Below are 18398 nucleotides of genomic sequence, written 5' to 3'. Positions count from 1 at the left end.
CCGCCTCCTAACCTGTCGCCTATCAAAGGGTAGATATTAAAATTAGGCCTCTCTCCAAAAGACTTCATATGAATCCAGTTATACTGGCAAGAACAAGTTTTATACATATTCATATTCATTTTATGAACTGTCATCATTAATAATTATTATCACCTCTTTAGGTACTGTAAAACATCTGAAGTAAACAAGATTTCCCTCTTCCTCTCTTGCACAGACCAGCTCCAAGCAAATAACCTGGTTACCTTTCATACTACTTTTAAAAAGCAAGGTTAACAGACAGAACTTCGGCTCATTACCTAACACAGTGTAATTATACATAATACATTCAGGGACCATTCACAGTAACAAGAGAATAGCCTACCATGACATAATACTACTAGAAGCTTACAAGTCTGTTTCAGTGCCTATGGAAAGATGCTCCAAGAACACAGCAAATTCTTTTCTGTTCCATATTTCTAGAGTATCTTAAATTACTTAAATGGAAGTATTGATGTAGATGGACAAAAATGATTAAATCCCTTTAGAGTAAAAATTTTTGAAGGAAGATTTACAAAAATCCTCAACTTTGGTATATTCCATATAATAAAAAGTTGGCATCTATGAATTTGAATATAGCACTTTTATCAGTTTTGGATTATCCAAGGAATACAGTCTTCCTACACTTGCAGCTCTCCTTTGCCCCATCATCTTCACATACACTTTTATAGGAACATCACATCCACTTCAGACTGATACAGGAACAAATAGGAAGCTTGGAAGACTATGCCCCATCCTTTTCCAGAAGCAGAATTTTTCGCAAAGTGAAATTCTTATATAGTGTAGGATACAAAGTCGTATGACAAACTTCAGTTGTTCAAAATAATGGAAAATAGGACTTGCCTTACCCACAATGAAAAGTCAGGTTCCAGTAGCCTGGAAAGATGAGTATGACACCACCAGCAGAGAACATGCTGGGGTGTCATATCAACAGAATTAAAAAATCTGCCACACCCCAGTATTTGGAAAAAATCTCCACAAAATTTAGAATGCACTATCAATATCTGAGATAATCTTATTCTCTTCACTTACAACATTGGCAATGTTACCTAATTTTTAAAACATTTTAAATGTGTTTTCTAAGTTTTTCTCTTTAGTGTAATTGTATTTGTTATAGTCCAGTACAAATACAAAGTTCATTTCAGATTTTGTCTAGAAGTTTTTATGCTTCTTCATGAGCAAGATGGCATAACAGTTTTCTTATAGAGTTCTAACTTTCCTGTTCTGGCACTTTTAAGCACTGAGCAACTTTCAAGCAAACCTCTTCAATATTCAGAGTATTACACATAATAGATATAAATGAGCACCAGACACATCAACTTTACAATGCAAGTTTCTTAATGCAAGAAATTCCTTAATTTTTTACTCTACTCCAGTCTGTAAGTCCATCTTCTCTGTGTGTACAACTGCCTTTTACTGAGGACAAGCCATGGAAATACCATAACTATTTATATATAGTCCATATAAAACAAACCAAACTTAATTCTCCCTTAACCCACATAACCTTTTCAAAGCAACAGAAAATACTGCTACAAAACCAATGTATATTTTTCCCCTTGCAGAATGTTCATGTGTTTTTCTCCTTTCTTAAAAAAGCAATATCAGCTTTCTTAAACAGGATATTAGGATAGATATATATTCTGCATAAATCTACTTCAGAGAAAATAAAAGAAAATTTGAATACATCTAAAGTAGTTACCTTACTTCTTCCCAGTACTCATAATCACTTCCAAAGAAATCTAACTGGTTCTGTCCTTTCCTAGATTTCTAAGAAAATTAGTGTGTTTTCAACACAGAAATCATACACCCTTTAATAAAAATATTTTGTTACTTACCATAAATCAGTTTGCTTACTTAATAACAAACAGCTAGTTGAACTCTATTCACTGTCAACAACTGAGCCATCAGAAACGTGTAGTAAGTAGAAGCCAAAACAAATTACATTGCAATACTAGCTATTCGTTTGCTCCACAGAGGAAACAGGTTCTTACCCAGTTTTCCTTTTTCAGAGGCAAAAAGTAGTAGTAATGGCAGAAATCAAGTATCAGTGTATAGGAACTAAGGATCTGGGTGTAGAAACACAGCTGTAAAAACAGCCAGTGATTGTCTTCACCAACACAATTATTAATCCTGCAGAGAAATAAAGTGTGTATATATAAAAACAGAAACACAAATACTTTAACACTAAAATGATACCGTGAATAGAAGATTTTATGATTACTTATGGAGCAAACATAAGAACTACTGGATCCCTTGCACTACCACTTAAAGTGTAGGTTGCACTACTGAGATCACTGTTTAGAACAAGAGACATATTTCTCTGTATTTTCATATAACAAAGATACTCCTGCAACTTTAAGAACTCTAGTAATAAAATTGTTTTTTTAAAGTCTGTGAAATTTCCCAGTACTATGTCTTATCTTTTGCTACTCAACACATTTCAGAGGTTGTGAACTACAGAGAGTCAAAAAACTGACAATGCAAATAAATGTTTTAAAATAAATGTGATCACAGGCTACCCCAATAACAAAGAAATATGACTTAGAAATGAACCAAAGGTACAGAAGACAATAGCATCCCTATTCAGAAACTCCTTCTACATACTCCAGCATGAAGGAGTAAAGGAAACACAAGGATTCTAGCTATATTAAGTACAAGATCAAAAACCTTTGAAATTGGGGCATAGTCTGCCTCACAGAAGTTACGTGGATGCAATTTCATACAAGCATTGGCACAGACATCAGTACCAAGATAAGCCAGAACGACAGAAGCACTATACTAGTACTATTTTCTGAAGTAGCAATAACTTGACAAAAAAGGTAGTTTTAAAAATGGCTAAATCAATATAAGGGAATCCTGATGTCAGTTCTGTCCTCCGCAGTTTGTCTTGCTGGAAATGATACCTTGAAACTACTTTTGAAACGCTTATTTTCACTTACTCTGAGTTTTACAGGTTGACATATGAAAGCTCAAATTTATTATTTCCCAGCTTTAAATGCCTAAATGATTAAGCACAAATTAATTAGGACAAATGAACAGCAGTCAAGACCACAAAGTTAAAAATTATTCACTACAACAACAGCAGACTATAAGAAGAAATGTGCTAGTTTTACCATGGACAGTGGTGATCCATCCTCCTCACACAATGTCCACAGCGACTGCAATGGTGTGAACGCTTTGGTCTCATCATATTGCATTTGTTACATAACTCCCAATATTCTCGTTCTAGGTGAAAATGTAAAGACACATTAGAGAGAGTCAAACTCAGTAGCGTGTGCTCATAATAAATCTGTATGCTTGTGATTCTAATTAAAAAAAGAATCTTACTATGATCTGAGAAGAATAAGCACCACATAAAAATCTTTTTCCCACTGTGACCTTAATTAAACTGGAAGATATTACCGCTACTCTGTGCCAGTTTCCTTCTCCAAAACATTCTCTCTTCCTATAAATTTCTACAAAGTAATTATTACAGTACAAAAGCTGTCACTCAAACAAGGAATACTGTAACTCAATTATTTTCTTATGTTTCTACTCTGAAAAGAATTATCTGCTAGACAGAATCATGATACAATCTCGCTGTCATTCCAGAACCTCCTGAGGAAATAGTGGTACTGCTAGCTAACTAAAATATGACACACAATGAACACTCCAGGAGCATCTTCTTGCTCAAAGCATTTTACAGACATGTTTTAAAGGACTAATCTTTTAAAAGCTAATCTTCAGAGGTACAGAGTAGCTGAAAGTACCAGGAGCTACTATTGCTCATCTTTGCTATTATTTATCTCAAATTGCACCATCCAAATTAGAGGAATTCTTTGAAAATGAAAATTCAAATTATATTGAAACATATAAGATTAACACTGACATTAATTCCAGTCACAAAAGCATTTATTTTCTGTCTTTAAGAAAAACAGGTGGACAACTGAGAAACTTAAATACTTCAACTGCTCAACTTTGTTCCTACCTAAATAAACTTTTCTTGAGGCACAGATATTTCTTGTATTTCAGGGGTAGGAAAAAAAAAAGGAAAAAAAGCTTAATATTTACAGTAGGGCATTCTGAAATTTTGGACTGTAAAACACTGTCCCTATGTAAACAAAATAAACTTATATTTAGCACTTCTGAGCCATATGCAGGTAGCTCTAATCTGGTCTTCCTTGCTGCAAAATAACATTTGGACACTGGAAGTAAAGAAGCCCAGTATCTGAGATCATTAAACTAGCAATAATGACAGATGGAAACTGATTTACAATCTGTTCCTATAAATCCAGTGTCACAAAGGTGTCACTCACTAATAGGGTAGCTACCACCAGAGTTCAGAAACACCCAACTCATTTTTTAATACAATTTATACTATGCAAAAACATATCCTCCTGTCAACCTGGAGGATATAAGAATAAATGAAATGCTACTTCCAAAAGTATGAAACCCTTGATATACGACACACCAAATCAAAATATCATGACCTAGCCTAAACGTTTCACCTTCAGAAGTACCTATATAAAATATCACTGCCATATGGACTGAATGGAGCATGCAAAGGTTGGAGGGCTATTCTAAGAGATACCTTAAATTAGAAAGCAACATTTTTCTACAAATGGATTTTGCACTGGTCCTGGTATTTTGAAGGTAAATTAAAATTCCAATATAAATATAACTGTCTATAACTGTTCTGAGTGCCTTCATTCTCCAACTCAGGTTGCAAAATCCATGTTGTTCTTCCTCCAGCAAAAACTCTGACTCCAGAATCCAAGTCTGACACCTTACAGTTTACTGGATCAAAGGATCAGTTGCCAGAAGCAGAAAGAACACTGGCATGGGATTTTCTGCAGTTAGTGTTGACACATCTGAACCCCAGGGAGATACACCTCCTTCTACTATCAGCTGCCTACTTCATGCACAACACACCATCAGCACTAAGGCTAAAAAGATCATGTTTCCAAACACATCATCCTAGATTTTCGGTAACATCAGGAAGAAGTGCAAAATTTTATTCTGGGCATTAACCACATCTGAAGACTGAAGTATTCACCCTCACTGCATGTGATACATTTTCTTCATTCATGAGGTGTTATCTGTTATTGTGACAAAGCTCATGCTGTTTAACAGCCCTACTCCATTCTAAACTCTTACGTAAAAGCTCTATGCATTAGATAATAGCACCTAACAGTTCATACAAATACTGTCTTTCTCTGTGGAGAACCCTTAAGGTTTTAAATTTCCTCCAACTTCTGGAGCACTGGATACCATACAGGAATTGTGAGATAAATTTACAAGGACAGAAAGGACTTGCCCTGTTAAGTTGCTACCTTATAGAAATGCAATGTAACCAGCACCATGGTTTGGTTTTTTTGTTAAAAGCCCATACAAACATAAGACTCTGGAAAAAAAAGAGTAGGTACCACACGGCTAAAATCCAGCATAGGACTACCTTCCACCACCATTTTCAACATCATATAAATTTACTTAGAATTAAAATAACTAGCCATCTCTAAACATTTTTCATTAAATACTATTAAGCTAGTAGCATATGCAGTATGTTTGAAAGTCTAAAATGTAAAAAAATTCTTCCTGTGGAAGAATTTCCTAGCAGAAGGTCCTAAATAACTGAACTTTCTGGTAGAATGTAAGTTTTAGAAAATGAAGTTTTGAGATTACAAAAGGAAAAGTGCTAGAAATTTACAACTTAAAAACAGCGACATACTAACTTTATTCAGTAGGGACAGCTCATGGTTTCCATTAAATCCCACAGAGTCAAATTTATTCCTAACTATTTTGAGGATATAAAATAACTTTCATTCAATTATATAGAAACAATTTAATGTACCTGTAATTGGTATCTTTGGATTTTCAGGTAGTTTTCCTGGATCTGCTACTGAAGCTCTAAATAATGAAGCTATACAAAACAATGAGCAGAAGTAATAACCTAAAAAAAAATAAATAAGCATTTGTTAGTCTTTTTCAGATGTACAAAGTACACTACATCAAAAATATAGCTGCTCCAGAACTGAGTTGGAAAATACTCAGCCTTCTCATTCAATTCCAGGTATTTTTTTGATACTAACATTAAGTACTCCCCAATAAACAGAGTGAAAAAAGCAGTAAACAGTTCCGGTAGCACCAGCAGGTGCTACTATGACTGTACCACTGTTTTTGAGAAGCTCATCCACTGTCTCACCACACAAACACCAATCATTCCACACCTCAAAGCCTCAATATGAAAGACATTCCCAATAGTGCATTTTCACTTCGAAGTTTGTTCCAGCCATAATTCAAGCCTTTTCCCCAGAAAACCTATCAGCAAAACTCATATGAGCTGACCCACCCAGGCACGTATGACAAAGCTAACAAAATTTAGTTTGTTGCCAGTCATCAGTACTATAACCCCAAACTCTGACAGGCACTGAGAGATGTGGACCCGAAATCCTGTCAACAAGTTCTAAGTACAGGACCTGAAAGCCACATGCAGGCTTTTCACCGGTTTCTACAAAAACAAGTTCTACAACAACACCTTTGAAATGGTGTCTCAGCTTGCCAGAACACAAAAACATAGGACACATCCCACTACTCTTAGCCTTTATCTCACCTTTTGTCTTTATCTTTCACCCTAGTTTTTATTTAACAGAAAATTTGTATATATATATATATATATATATATATATATATATATATATAAAACTATATCATATATATATGTTAAGTGGAGACACTATTTTATTAGTAGAAAAAAGTTAAAAGGACTTACACAAAACTGCCACAACCGAAATATTTCCCTCTTCATAATGAGGAAAAAGGATGACCTTTGGAATGAAGATTGTATTGTACAGCCACACGAAGATAATTAGGCCCATGCAGCACCAACCCTGAGGGTCAACCACAAAGTGAATTCGTTGCCCCATTGAACACAAACAGGCAATAAATTGTCACAGCCCAGGAAGATAATCCTAAAGAGATAAATAAAAATATGTATTTTTTAAGAAGTCTAAACTAACTAGTATAGCGCAACCTACAGGGTTCATATATTCAAATTCACACATTCAAATAAGAAAGAAAAAAACCTGACAGTTATTGAATTACATAAAAACTTACAAACATTTCACATACATTTTTCGAGCACCAGGTAGCAAAATATTTTATGATTTCATTAATTAGTTGTATCTGGCTAGAAAACAGTATTTACCACCAAGATGCAAGTAAAACCACTACCTGGGAAATTAAGTAATAGGTAAAGCAGCAACTATCAGTCAGCTGGCAGCAGCAAAGAAAACCCTTCCATCAAAGTAAAAAGTTTGCAAAGCAAATAAGAAATACAGGGAATGATTTATGTTCTACAAAGATTCACCCTGCCTACCTATTGTAGTTTCCCCCTACATTTCATGATTGCTTTCTTAAAGCTTTTATACTAAAACAGACAAAAGCTTCACTAAGAATTTGGGTTTTCCTTGCTTAAAAAACCTCCTTCATTATATTTATAGCAAACCAAGAGAGAAAGGAGTCACTACCCCAACATGTTTCACACAGGTTACTAAAAGGATCACACAGTAGAACCTTTTCTATTAATCACATTTAAAACTTCAAGGTTTCCATTCTTACATTTTAGTGTGCTGGGTTCCTTTTTGTTTGAGACTGAAGAAACCCCACCAAGTCCTACCATGTGAACTTCTGAGCTTCATAAACTGATCTCCATAACAACACAGCACTAAGTCCTAACCACTATTCAGCACAACTTTCAAGGGAGGGATTACTACTGTTATTTTTTTTGTCAGACTACCTTCATACACATATTTTCATATTGCAACACACACATAAATCCCAATCTACTCTCCTACTCATTAGTTTCCCCAATTTCTGGGTTTCAGGAATCTTGTCCATTTCTGATGGATTTCTTTCATTCCTTTCAGCTTCTACTTGTTGCATTGAAATTTTGTTCATCAGTCAGACATCTCTGGTTCCAGGGGTTTTGCTTACTTGTTTCATGTTTGACTGTCCTCAATTGCATTCTAAATTTCCTTACTTAATATTATTCATAAATTTAATTAATGTCTTCTTTGCTTAATTTTTAAGATTTCTAATCAAAATCAGACCCAAACAAGCTGCCTTTTCCCCACACTTTTCCTTCACATTATTTATCATAACCCTTTGTTCACTAGCCTCTAATGTAACAGTGTTCCCATTCAAGTATAGCAGAGTAATAAACATTTATTTTTACGCTAAAAATATACTGAATTTCCTAACATTTGCTTTTAGAACCATGTTGTATATTGAATAAAACTGCTGTGCTGTTAAAACTGGTTTTTAAGTTCACAATAATCGTAAAACCTATTTAGGCCTATGATTTCTTTTAATACGTAGCACATGCGCACTACTGGCTGTTACATACATAGTATTAATACACTACACACTTATGTACAGACTCCAGACACAAAATGATGTGTTATTATACTACTGAATCTGCTAGTTCTTAACCTATCTGATCTGTACGCTAGCTGCGGCAACCAGCAGCTTTAGAACAAAAAACCATTTTATGTACTTCTAAATGTGCACTGATGAAGGACCTGTCTCATCAAGCAGACAAGTTGTGGGAGAAGGTGAGCAGACTGTGTTGGGGTCTCCTCCCCCCTGCCATGTAGTCCTGGGAGAGGGTCTCTGGGGGGTTCCCTGCCCCTGGTCAGCCTCGTTCCCCATTGGTTGTTTTGTGTTCCCCTGCGCAGGCAAGGACCCTCGGGTCCCGGGATTGAGCAGTTCCTCGGCAGAGCCCCGGCCATGCGGCTGGAGAAATAAACATCTCAGAAACATCTACCAAGAATCGGTCCATATATATTTCTTTTCCACAGTCTCCTTGTTTGGTGCATTGTGTTGCAGTATCCCTGCTGTAACAAATGGTAGAGAATTGCGAGCAGAACGGTCACCGACCCCTAAGCAACTGATTTGTGAGTAAACCCTAGAAACTTCGGATTCCTCTTCTTAATTTTGTTTTGCTGTTCCATATCTAAACTATGGAAGAACTGTGGAAAGACTCTTGGCTCTCAGAGCCGCATATGGACATTTATCTTAAACTTGAAAAGATTATTGAACGATTTGTAAATTTTAGCTTAATTCAAGCTCAAAAAAGAACTGAAACACTTCCTGGCATGGTTGTTTAAGAACTTTTTCTATGTTTCTTGGGATTTAATTCTTACCAAAGACTTTTGGAACACTGTTTGGACACAGTTAAATTTTGAGTCAAAACATATGCTGATGGAAGAATATTTTCGTGAATATTATTTAATTACTGAGACTGTTGAGCAGTGTCAGCTGTGTCCTGGCGAAGGGAAGCCTGGCTCAGGGACCGTGCGACCCAGGCCACGTGGACCGAGCCCTCTCCAAGCAGCAGTAAGGCAGTTCCCGCGTGCGGGTGGAGCCACGCGAGCTGCAGTGTCGGTGGCGGAGCGAGGCGCGGCGGGAATGGGGAGACCAGCGGTGCCCGCCCGGCCCCGCGCAGCGCGTGGTGGAGCGAGCCCCGGGAACGCCCAACCGAGAGGGGCGGCGCGCGGGCGGCGGCTGGTGGCAGAGCAGAGCCGCACCCAGCCAAAACGCGCGCTGGAGCAGGGCACGGGGGGGTCGTCGCTCAGGGGCCCGGCCGAGACGTGGGTACAGCGCCCGGCAGCAGCAGCGAAGCTGCGACCAGAGGAGGTGACACACGGAGAACTGAGCGGCGCGGCCCGGCCTGGCCCGCACAGCCCCGAACGCGACCCCGGGAAAAGTGCGCAGGCACGAGCAGCTCCGACAGCCCCGGCAGCCCTGGCAATTCCAACACGGGAGCAAGCGAAAGAGAAAGCAAGAACGCAGTGAGACAGAAAACAGCAGCCACTCGGTAAAAGGAAAATATTGTAGCTAAGATTTTAGGAATAGTAAAGTGGTATAATGTTAAACAAAATTATGGTTTTATAACAAGATGTGACAACCAAGAAGACATATCCGTTCATAGAACTGCTATTAAAAAGAATAACCCTGAGAAATGCATCCCCAAGCTTGGGAGATAGAGAGGTGGTGGAATTCAAAATTGTGCAAGGTAGAAAAGGGTTACAAGCAGCAGAGGTCACTGGGCCTGATGGTGTTCCTGTAAAAGGCAGTATATATGCAAAAAATCGTAGTCATGTTAGACAATATCTCCATTATAAGCCCCCCCTACTGTCTCCCTTTCCTAATCCCACCTTTCCCTTTTACCCTATGTCCTATTACCCCCAGTGTATTCCCAATCCGTTTTTTCATCCATGGTTTCCCTCACAAAACCATACCTTTGCCAACTGTTTCCCCAAAAATCCCTTTCCAATGCCAAGGGGGGAATGAAAAGGGGGAGGGAAGAAATTAAACCCTCTCCTGCATCAGTTTCCCTACAAAGTCCTGTCTCCCTTCTGTCAGCCTTAAGACGTTCCAGAGAATCTGTTTGGACATTTTTAAAGATTCAGGAGGGTGGCTTGTATCATTTTAAAACTGTTCTTGTTATGTTTATCCAGTTGTTTTCAGTGTTAAGTTTTAAATCTCTTTTTGTTAAAAATAAACGGGTGAAATGTTGGGGTCTCCTCCCTCCGCCATGTAGCCCTGGGAGAGGGGCCCTGAGGGCACAGACACGGGGTTTCCCAGCCCCTGGTCAGCCTTGTTCCCCATTGGTTGGTTTGTGTTCCCCTGCGCGGGCAAGGACCCTCGGGTCCCGGGATTGAGCAGTTCCTGGGCAGATCCCGGCCATGCGGCTGGAGAAATAAACATCTCAGAAACATCTACCAAGAATCGGTCCATATATATTTCTTTCTATGGGCCTCCTGGTTTGATACATCGTGTTACAGTATCCCCCCTGTAACAGACTGTACAATATCAGGGATGCTGAAAAGGAGACAGACCAGACCCACCATGTTCCTGCAGCTACCGGAACCCCACTACACAAGGAGAAGCAGACAGAGCCTCAGCTTGTCAAGCTGGACATGAAAACACAGAATGAAGCAAAGCCTGGGAGCCTCTGAGCTCCAGCACCAGGAGGAAGGTTCCTGCTCTGCCTGCAGCTCTGATCTACAGAACAGGTTCTGAGCCCTGGCAGCAGACATGGACAGGAAGCTCTGTGCAAAAAAGCCTCTGAGCCATCTTTGCCTGAGTCCAGTGACAGTATGAGAAGGATGGGGTAAGGAACAGTGGTGAGTTCCTGCTTCAGGGACAAAGACACCTCCACCGGCCCAACCTGTCACCTGGCAAAGTATGCTGCTTGCCAGGGGCCTGGGTCCTGGACAGGCTGTTACTGAGACTGGCAGTAGTCTGGCCCTTACACTATTACCCTCAGCTGCTCTTCAATTCGGGCACCATGGACATATCCAGGGCAGAGCAGAAGTGTATCAGGCATGACTACATGGTTCACAGGGTGTTGACCTAAGCCTGGTAGCCAAGCGGCATCTCATTCGTGCTGCTGGTGAAGGGGGAGAACTTAAGAAGTAGACAGAACCTGCAAATGAACAGCAGTTGTGTAGCACTTACGTCCATAGAACCTTCTACGAAGATCAAGAACTGAGGGTGAAGAGGAGCAGGATCCACCTGAAATTACACGGGGTAAAAGCATCTTTTCTGAGAGGCTGGTTCATCTGCTCAGGGAATGCTTAAACTAGGCATGATGATAGAGGAAGGTGGTGACCTCTGAATGAGAAAGGAAATGGTGGTCAGGGCTTGCAAGCAAAGGACATAGGAAGATGTGGACAACAGATATCTTATAACCAACCAAACCAAGGTGAATTGGGGCTGCACCAAGTGTGTGCACACAACTGATGCAGGAACATCACTCAGGTGCACTAGGATGGGGTTAGAGAAACCAAGATCCTCCTGGAGTTCAATCTGGTATGACATGGGGGATATGAAGTTCCAAGAAAAGGCTTTGTAGAGGTACATACATGACCAGCCTAAGGAAGGCTAGAGGATGTCAACCCTGTTTTCAAGGACAAGAAGGAGATCCAGGAAACTACAGGCCTACTAGCCTCATCCTGTTCCCTGGGAAGGTGAAGGAAACAATCTCAGAAACTACTTTCAAACACGTGAAGGACAAGAAGGTGACTGCGAGTAATCACCGTTAATTTACAAAGGGAAAAATAATGCAGACTGACAGAAACACAGAGGCCAAAATAACCAAACATAGCTAGAAGCACTGCTGACCACTGAGGAATCCATCTGTTTTTCATCTTACCAGAGCAGTAGAGATTCCATTACTTCACAGCACTTCCTCAGAATGGGAAATAACAGCTCAACAAACAAAACAGAGAGATATAATTACTGAAATATTTGCTTCTGAGTGGCCTACTAGTACCATGTGCGAGCAATAAGCAGTGAGAGAAATTCGGGAGAAAACAGTAAGAATGCCTATCAAGAAAATATATCCCAAGTTTTTATCCCTCGGTGACTTACTTTTGCCTGCATGACCATGTTGACTTTTAAAATTAAAAATCTAAAACAATCATCAGAACCCTTCAAACCGTACCTTAGACAACAAATGCCACAATTAAGTCAGAACCATGCAAATACAGGCTCCACTCTCAAGACAGGGTGATTTTTCATCTGACTTCTGTATCTTCTGAAAGAGACAGAAAATAGTGTGATACACAGCCAACCATCATCACTTGTTCAAAAGGAAGCATGTAATAGGTTACTTTCTATTCTATTTTTCACACCTCACCTTACTGAGTAGAGCTGTCTCCAAAACGACATGTTAATTCTAACTAGCATTCCTCAAATCTCAGTTCTAGGCCATTTCACAATTTTAATATAGATTCAAAAGGATGTAAAAAGAAAGGTCTGTGTAAAACTGCACTACTGCCAGCATGTTTCAATTACACATATTTGCTTCCTGTATGCCCATTATAATGGTAAATTAAGTTTTGTATTTCTCATAATACTTTGTCAGCAACAGTGAACTAACAATGTTAATATATTGACTTACTCTGGCAAAGTGAGTTTTTTCCCCTTCTTACGGTTTATGTACCATGCATAAATATATAAAGTGAGAGGAATAAAGAAAACTAAAATGTACAAAACCTGATAACTAGGAAGAATGTACTAGATTAAAATTTAAGTCACAAACAAAGTGAATTTATTACTCTTTCAAATACAATGTCAAAAAAGAGATCACTGACCTCAAATAATTTTGTTCTTTAAAATTCATAATTTCTGATCAGTAAAACAACAATATACAAAGAAAAAACTCTATGACAAGGTTTATAACAAACTGAGAGAAACAATTAAGTGACTTTTATCTGTATACACTCAGTATTCATACAAGCAATGAAATGCTCCAAGCAAAGCAATTTTCCAATGAAATAATTTAGGAGAAAATACAGAGCACTAATGTCGGAAGTTTTGTGGTTTTCTTCCCTTGTACCCTAATTTATAGCTATTTTTCCTAAATAAACAACTCAAATACAAATCATTTGAAAGCAAACAGTAGCTGTGCCTACGAAAAGCTTCAGCTTCACCAAAACATGACTGAGTCTTTCCTACATGATCAGGAATTGTTCTTGCCTCTCCAAAAAATACTTTTATTACAAGATGCCTACACAGCATTTTTTCCTAGCCCTTTTCTTTCTGCCCACTTCCATCAATAGTATCATAAACTCAGTATTTTGTTCACTACAATTACCTGCAATATGACTCTTCATGTAATATCCACGGAATAATGAGACCACAGAATGAGTCAGGCAGGCAGAAAGCCAACACCAAGAAACGAGAAAGCTTTGTGCTAACCAGAAATGTTAATATGAAATACAAATTGCTTTAACAGACTCATTTGAATGCAAACTCAGAAAAATAAAAAGTATACAATTTTGCATCAAGACTGTCCCAAAATGTACTCAGAAAATTCTATTTCATAAATATACCCAAAATGGGCAGTACTCAATTTCTCACTCTAAGAAGCATGACAGTCAGCTCTGAGGACATCCTGCTCCTTGCACATTCAGGGATGTTGCACTGATACATAACTAGAAACTGTGCCTCACTTTAGCTCTGCTCATTAAGAAAAGTAAGACTTCTGAAATCTGACTTGCAGAACTTTTTTCACAAGTGTAGAACACAGATCAGTAATTTATTGTATTGTTCACTGTGAAACACAATTTTAAGGCCCCACACAAAGTGAACAATACTATGCTCTGCAATACACAGTTCTAGAGTGGAAAAAACACCACTTTCTAAAAAGGCTAAGCAAGTCAGAAAAAGGAACAAAGAGTAGAAACACAAGAGAGTCACAGTTCCCATAATATCTGTGATAGCTAAGGCAAGGCAGCAACAATCAACAGCCTCCCCCAATTTCTGGATCCAGCTGCAGTTTTAGACCAGTGTCTCTCCTGAAATCTGAAGAATTACTGCCAAAGATTACTGATACTAAAACTAAAATTACACTCCAACAGGAAAAAACAAGGTGGACTTGAATCAATCAACCAACCTACTTTTACAAACTAAGATTTTAAAGAAGTCACATCATAGTATCAAGCGTCAAAACAGAATTGTCATGAAGCTTTTTGCAACTCTTCTGTTTAACAAAACAGAATAGTATCTGAATAGCCAGTTAACATAAGCAACAGCATATTTTTGCTATGACAAAACCCCACACACCTGGCATTTCTCATGTTTATAGAACGGATGGTTGTAGTAGAGACCTCGGCACAATGCAGCTGTTAAGTGGACGCTGACAGGTGTGTTGAGGTAGGCAAGACATTCCCACCCAGTTATTTTACATTGATAGGATCTAACAAAGCGTATCTGTAAACACCTACGGCATTCATAAAAAATGTCGCTTGGGCTTGGAGAGGGATGTGGTTTGGTATTAACCTATGCACACCAAACCGTCCTTATCCCAAGTCCATGAAAACTGTCCTCACCTACTGCCGACCAAACAGCCCCCTGCAGACAGGCAATAAACGTTACTTAAGAACATTACTGTTTGGATCATCAGTCTGAAGGGAACGAGGACATGCAATTTTATTTGACTAACTACTGGAGCTGGGAAATGAAAGTGTGAAAGCAAGGGAGGCCAAGCCCATTGCATTTCCTTGTGCCGCGCCGCTGAACACAGAGCCAACTACTAACACGTGCCTCTCCTATTACCACCTCAATAGCAGCAAACGTCCTCCCCCTCCTTTACAGGACAGCCAGCACCCTGGAGCTGCATGAAAGCGACACCAGCATTTCCTTATTTCATAGCCGGGGAGATACCCGGCAAGTCTGCCCAAGGCTTCCCTCCCCGGCTCCCTGCACAGACAACGGCAATGCTGGAGCGGAGGCGCAAGGACGGAGCAAGCCCCGCAGGCGCCCGCCCGCCGCGGCGGGGCCGTGCCCGAGGTGCCGGGGCCGTGCCCGAGGTGCCGGTGCCGCGCCCCCGCCCCTCCCGCCGGCCCGGCCCAGCCCGCCCGCGGCGCCGCTCCCGGAGGAAGGGGGTCGCGCGCCGGCCCGCGCCCGGGCACGCGGCGGAACCAACCGTGGGCTTCCGCCGCTCCGGCCGCGCGTGCGCGCTCCGAGCGCCGCGGCGGGTGGGACCGCGCCCGCAGGGAGGGAGCGGCGGAGGCAGAGCCGGCCTTTGGAACCCGCCCGAGCCGGCCCCGGCTGCCCCGCACGGCCGCGGAACGGGGGCGTGTCGCTTCGGATGCGAGAGGCACGCACGCGGCGGGCACGGTGCGGTCTGTGCCTCGCCTCCGGCGCGGGCGGAAGAGCCGCTCTGGAAGGGTGGTTTACCCTGCCCGGTGGGAAACCTGTGTGAGCAATCCGCCTGTGGCGGAACAGCCAGCCGCACTTCCCCAGGGCTGGATTTCGCTGTCACGAGCCCGTTTCCGAGCACAGACTTCAGTCAGCATGAGCCCTTCGCCGTCCGTCTTTTTTGCAGCGTCTCTTTGCAGTCCCTGACAAAAATGAGTGCTGCAGACAAGACCTCTGCCTCAGTGTCCAAGCTGCTGCTGGGAGAATCTGGCAGCTGCACCAGCTAGGCCTTACAGTATGTAAGTTGTATGAACTCAGTAGTAGCTAGGCTTCTTAAGAGATACTTCTGCTTGTATACTGCATAACGATGGTTTCATGATAAGGGAAAGGCCCCAGCTGCCTGCAAGGAGGAGGACAATTCCCCACCTTGCAGATAAGGACCTCTTGTCTTTCAGAATCTTAAAGGCGTCCATGAAGAAGAAAAATGCCCCTGGGGTATGAACATAACAGCAGAATCCCAGTCCTTTCAATACCTCTTACAAAGTCCTGCCATAATCTGGCATCATAGGTGGCTGTAGCAAGACCAACTCTGGGAACACCTAAATCAAGAAAGAATCACTTGTGACACCACAAATCTATTGCTGTTTTCCAACATAGTAGCATGAATGTGTGTTACATAGTGAGTGGTCAAATCATGTATATGAATGCATGAAAGGCATAAGAACCATTTGTCAAACACATGCAGTGTGCACTGATTTGAATGGGACACTTGACGCTCATGAATAAAGAATTACCCTAGTAATTCTGAACTTTGCATCCTGGTGTCTCTCCTCAGTCAGCACAGACCAGTTGCAACATTTTCATGACATTAAGGTGTCCTGCTGTTCTGTGCCCTTTGCTCACATAGGGCCCTTATCTGGCCACAAAACCCAATCTTTGTTTTAAAAAGATAATTCAGACCCACGAGGGATTAGCTGTGGCTAAGAGCCACAGACAGCTTGTAATGGATAAATTTTTCAGTGTTCCCAGCTGGGAAACATGCCTTGAGCACCCATTGCTGATGAACATATATGATCGTTTGGCTACCTAAAGGTACCCCATCTGTCTGAGTGGCATAGTTCCCACTGTAAATTGATGGGCTCTTACCCTAGAGCATTTTTCCTTCATGATGATGGATGAAATGGATGAAGAGTAATGTTGTGAATACCACCAAGGCAGAAAAGTCTTCTTTATTATTGATCATATTCTTCCAAAAACATAATCATAACATGATTATTCTGAAAAAACAAACAAACAATAAAATAAAAAAAAAAAACCAACAAAACAAAAACAAACAAAAAAACCCCAACCAAACAAAAAAGCAGAACCCAAATAGGTTAGTATTTAGGTAGTTTTCAAGCTTTTGTCAAGATTTTGGACCTTGTTCTGGTTTGTGTGTCTACTGTCTTCTATTACACAGGGCAATTGTTAACATTTCAACCTAAAGTTGCTCTGACCTGAATATAGATACTTGTAGCAGAAACTGGAGGTTGTCTGGAAGGTGAAAGAAGCATGTTCCAGGTAAACCAGAGAAGAGCAGTTCCTCAAGAGCAACCTGTATGTGTCGATAGGAGCAGGTAACAATGAAAATAGTAGACATATTAATTGGACTGTTAATACGTCTATTAAGGAGAAGAGAATAACTGAAAAAGTTGTTCTTTTATAAATATTTGTAAACAACAAAGACCAGCCTCTGGCTCTATTCCATGACAATTTCATATACATATTTGTGTCTACTTGTAAAAGACTTAATAAGTTGTGAAAACTTTTCACTGATTTGAGGAATAAATTTTGATGGGAAAAAACCACAAACCAAAACAATCAAGAAATTTGAAGGAAACCATGGATTTGCAAAGTAAAATCGAAATATAAGCAAAGAATAATAGTATGATCAATGAAGGTTTCATGTAGAATGAAAAAGAATCGGTCAGTAATACTATCTTCCATTTGAATACCAGGCTTTGCATTTCTGCAGTGGTATGCTGGTAATGGCCACTCTTTAGACCTGTAGTCCTGCCAGACAGGTTGTATTTTTCTCTTTTTTACTTAGGGATGTGAAGTAAACATAGGTTGTGGAACAAGGGCAGTGGTCTTTTCTGGCTTAATCATCAACACTGCCATCCCCTTTTGTTAAGGCTTTTTTTGAGAAAGCGCATTGCAGGAGGAAAAGCAGGGAGTTACGTGCTGGACTTCCCAACTGAAAAGTCTTGGCCCATAGATATTACCTGACTCTATTGCCAGAATATCAAATCCAGATAGATAGATAATGAGTCTTTGTGGTGAGCTCCACTCTGTGTGAAAAAACATACCTATGGGAAATACTAACTTTGCATAATATGGATTTTACATAAAATTCAATATGGATGTATTACAGAAAGATTATTAGAAGACTGCAAAATTATTTGCTTTCTTCAGTGCTAAATATTGCACGATAGCACAGAATTCCTCTTGGAGTTTCTGATGTCTGTGTTGTGTTGTTGTTGCTGTTTATAAATTACCACAGGAGCCACCAGCTGTCGTCCTATAAATTTTATTGGCACTCTGTAAATAGTAAATCAGCCTGCTAAAATCAAGCCATGTGCAGTAACAGCTGAGGCTCTGTTATGGAGGGTACATGCAAGAGAGAGATG

The 18398-nt window shown here is 40.2% G+C and overlaps 1 protein-coding gene across 10 annotated transcripts in view; it reads right to left on the bottom strand.

Annotated features, from left to right (window-relative positions):
- The window catches only part of ZDHHC21 (zinc finger DHHC-type palmitoyltransferase 21), a 37974-nt gene extending 22397 nt beyond the window's left edge, over window positions 1-15577 (bottom strand). For 2 of the 10 annotated variants that reach the window (XR_005603917.1, XM_019282052.3), the window contains exons 1-6: window positions 13682-14620; window positions 12527-12619; window positions 6785-6983; window positions 5867-5965; window positions 3150-3261; window positions 2028-2166 (exon numbers count right to left, since the gene is read on the bottom strand). Coding sequence is in view for 9 of the 10 variants with exons in the window: in XM_019282052.3 (XP_019137597.1) it covers window positions 2028-2166; window positions 3150-3261; window positions 5867-5965; window positions 6785-6938 (504 nt within the window). In the remaining variant the exon portion in view is untranslated. Of the gene's footprint in view, window positions 1-2027; window positions 2167-3149; window positions 3262-5866; window positions 5966-6784; window positions 6984-11538; window positions 11695-11945; window positions 12495-12526; window positions 12620-13681; window positions 14621-14652; window positions 15391-15514 lie in introns of those variants that run through there. The other 8 variants (XM_010392957.3, XM_019282050.2, XM_019282048.3 and 5 more) reach the window with 8 other exon arrangements.
- Between the last annotated feature and the right edge of the window lie 2821 nt (window positions 15578-18398).

This window comes from Corvus cornix, chromosome Z (assembly GCF_000738735.6).
Source record: "Corvus cornix cornix isolate S_Up_H32 chromosome Z, ASM73873v5, whole genome shotgun sequence".
NCBI classification, from domain to species: domain Eukaryota; kingdom Metazoa; phylum Chordata; class Aves; order Passeriformes; family Corvidae; genus Corvus; species Corvus cornix.
This window is presented reverse-complemented; position numbering and strand designations above follow the sequence as displayed.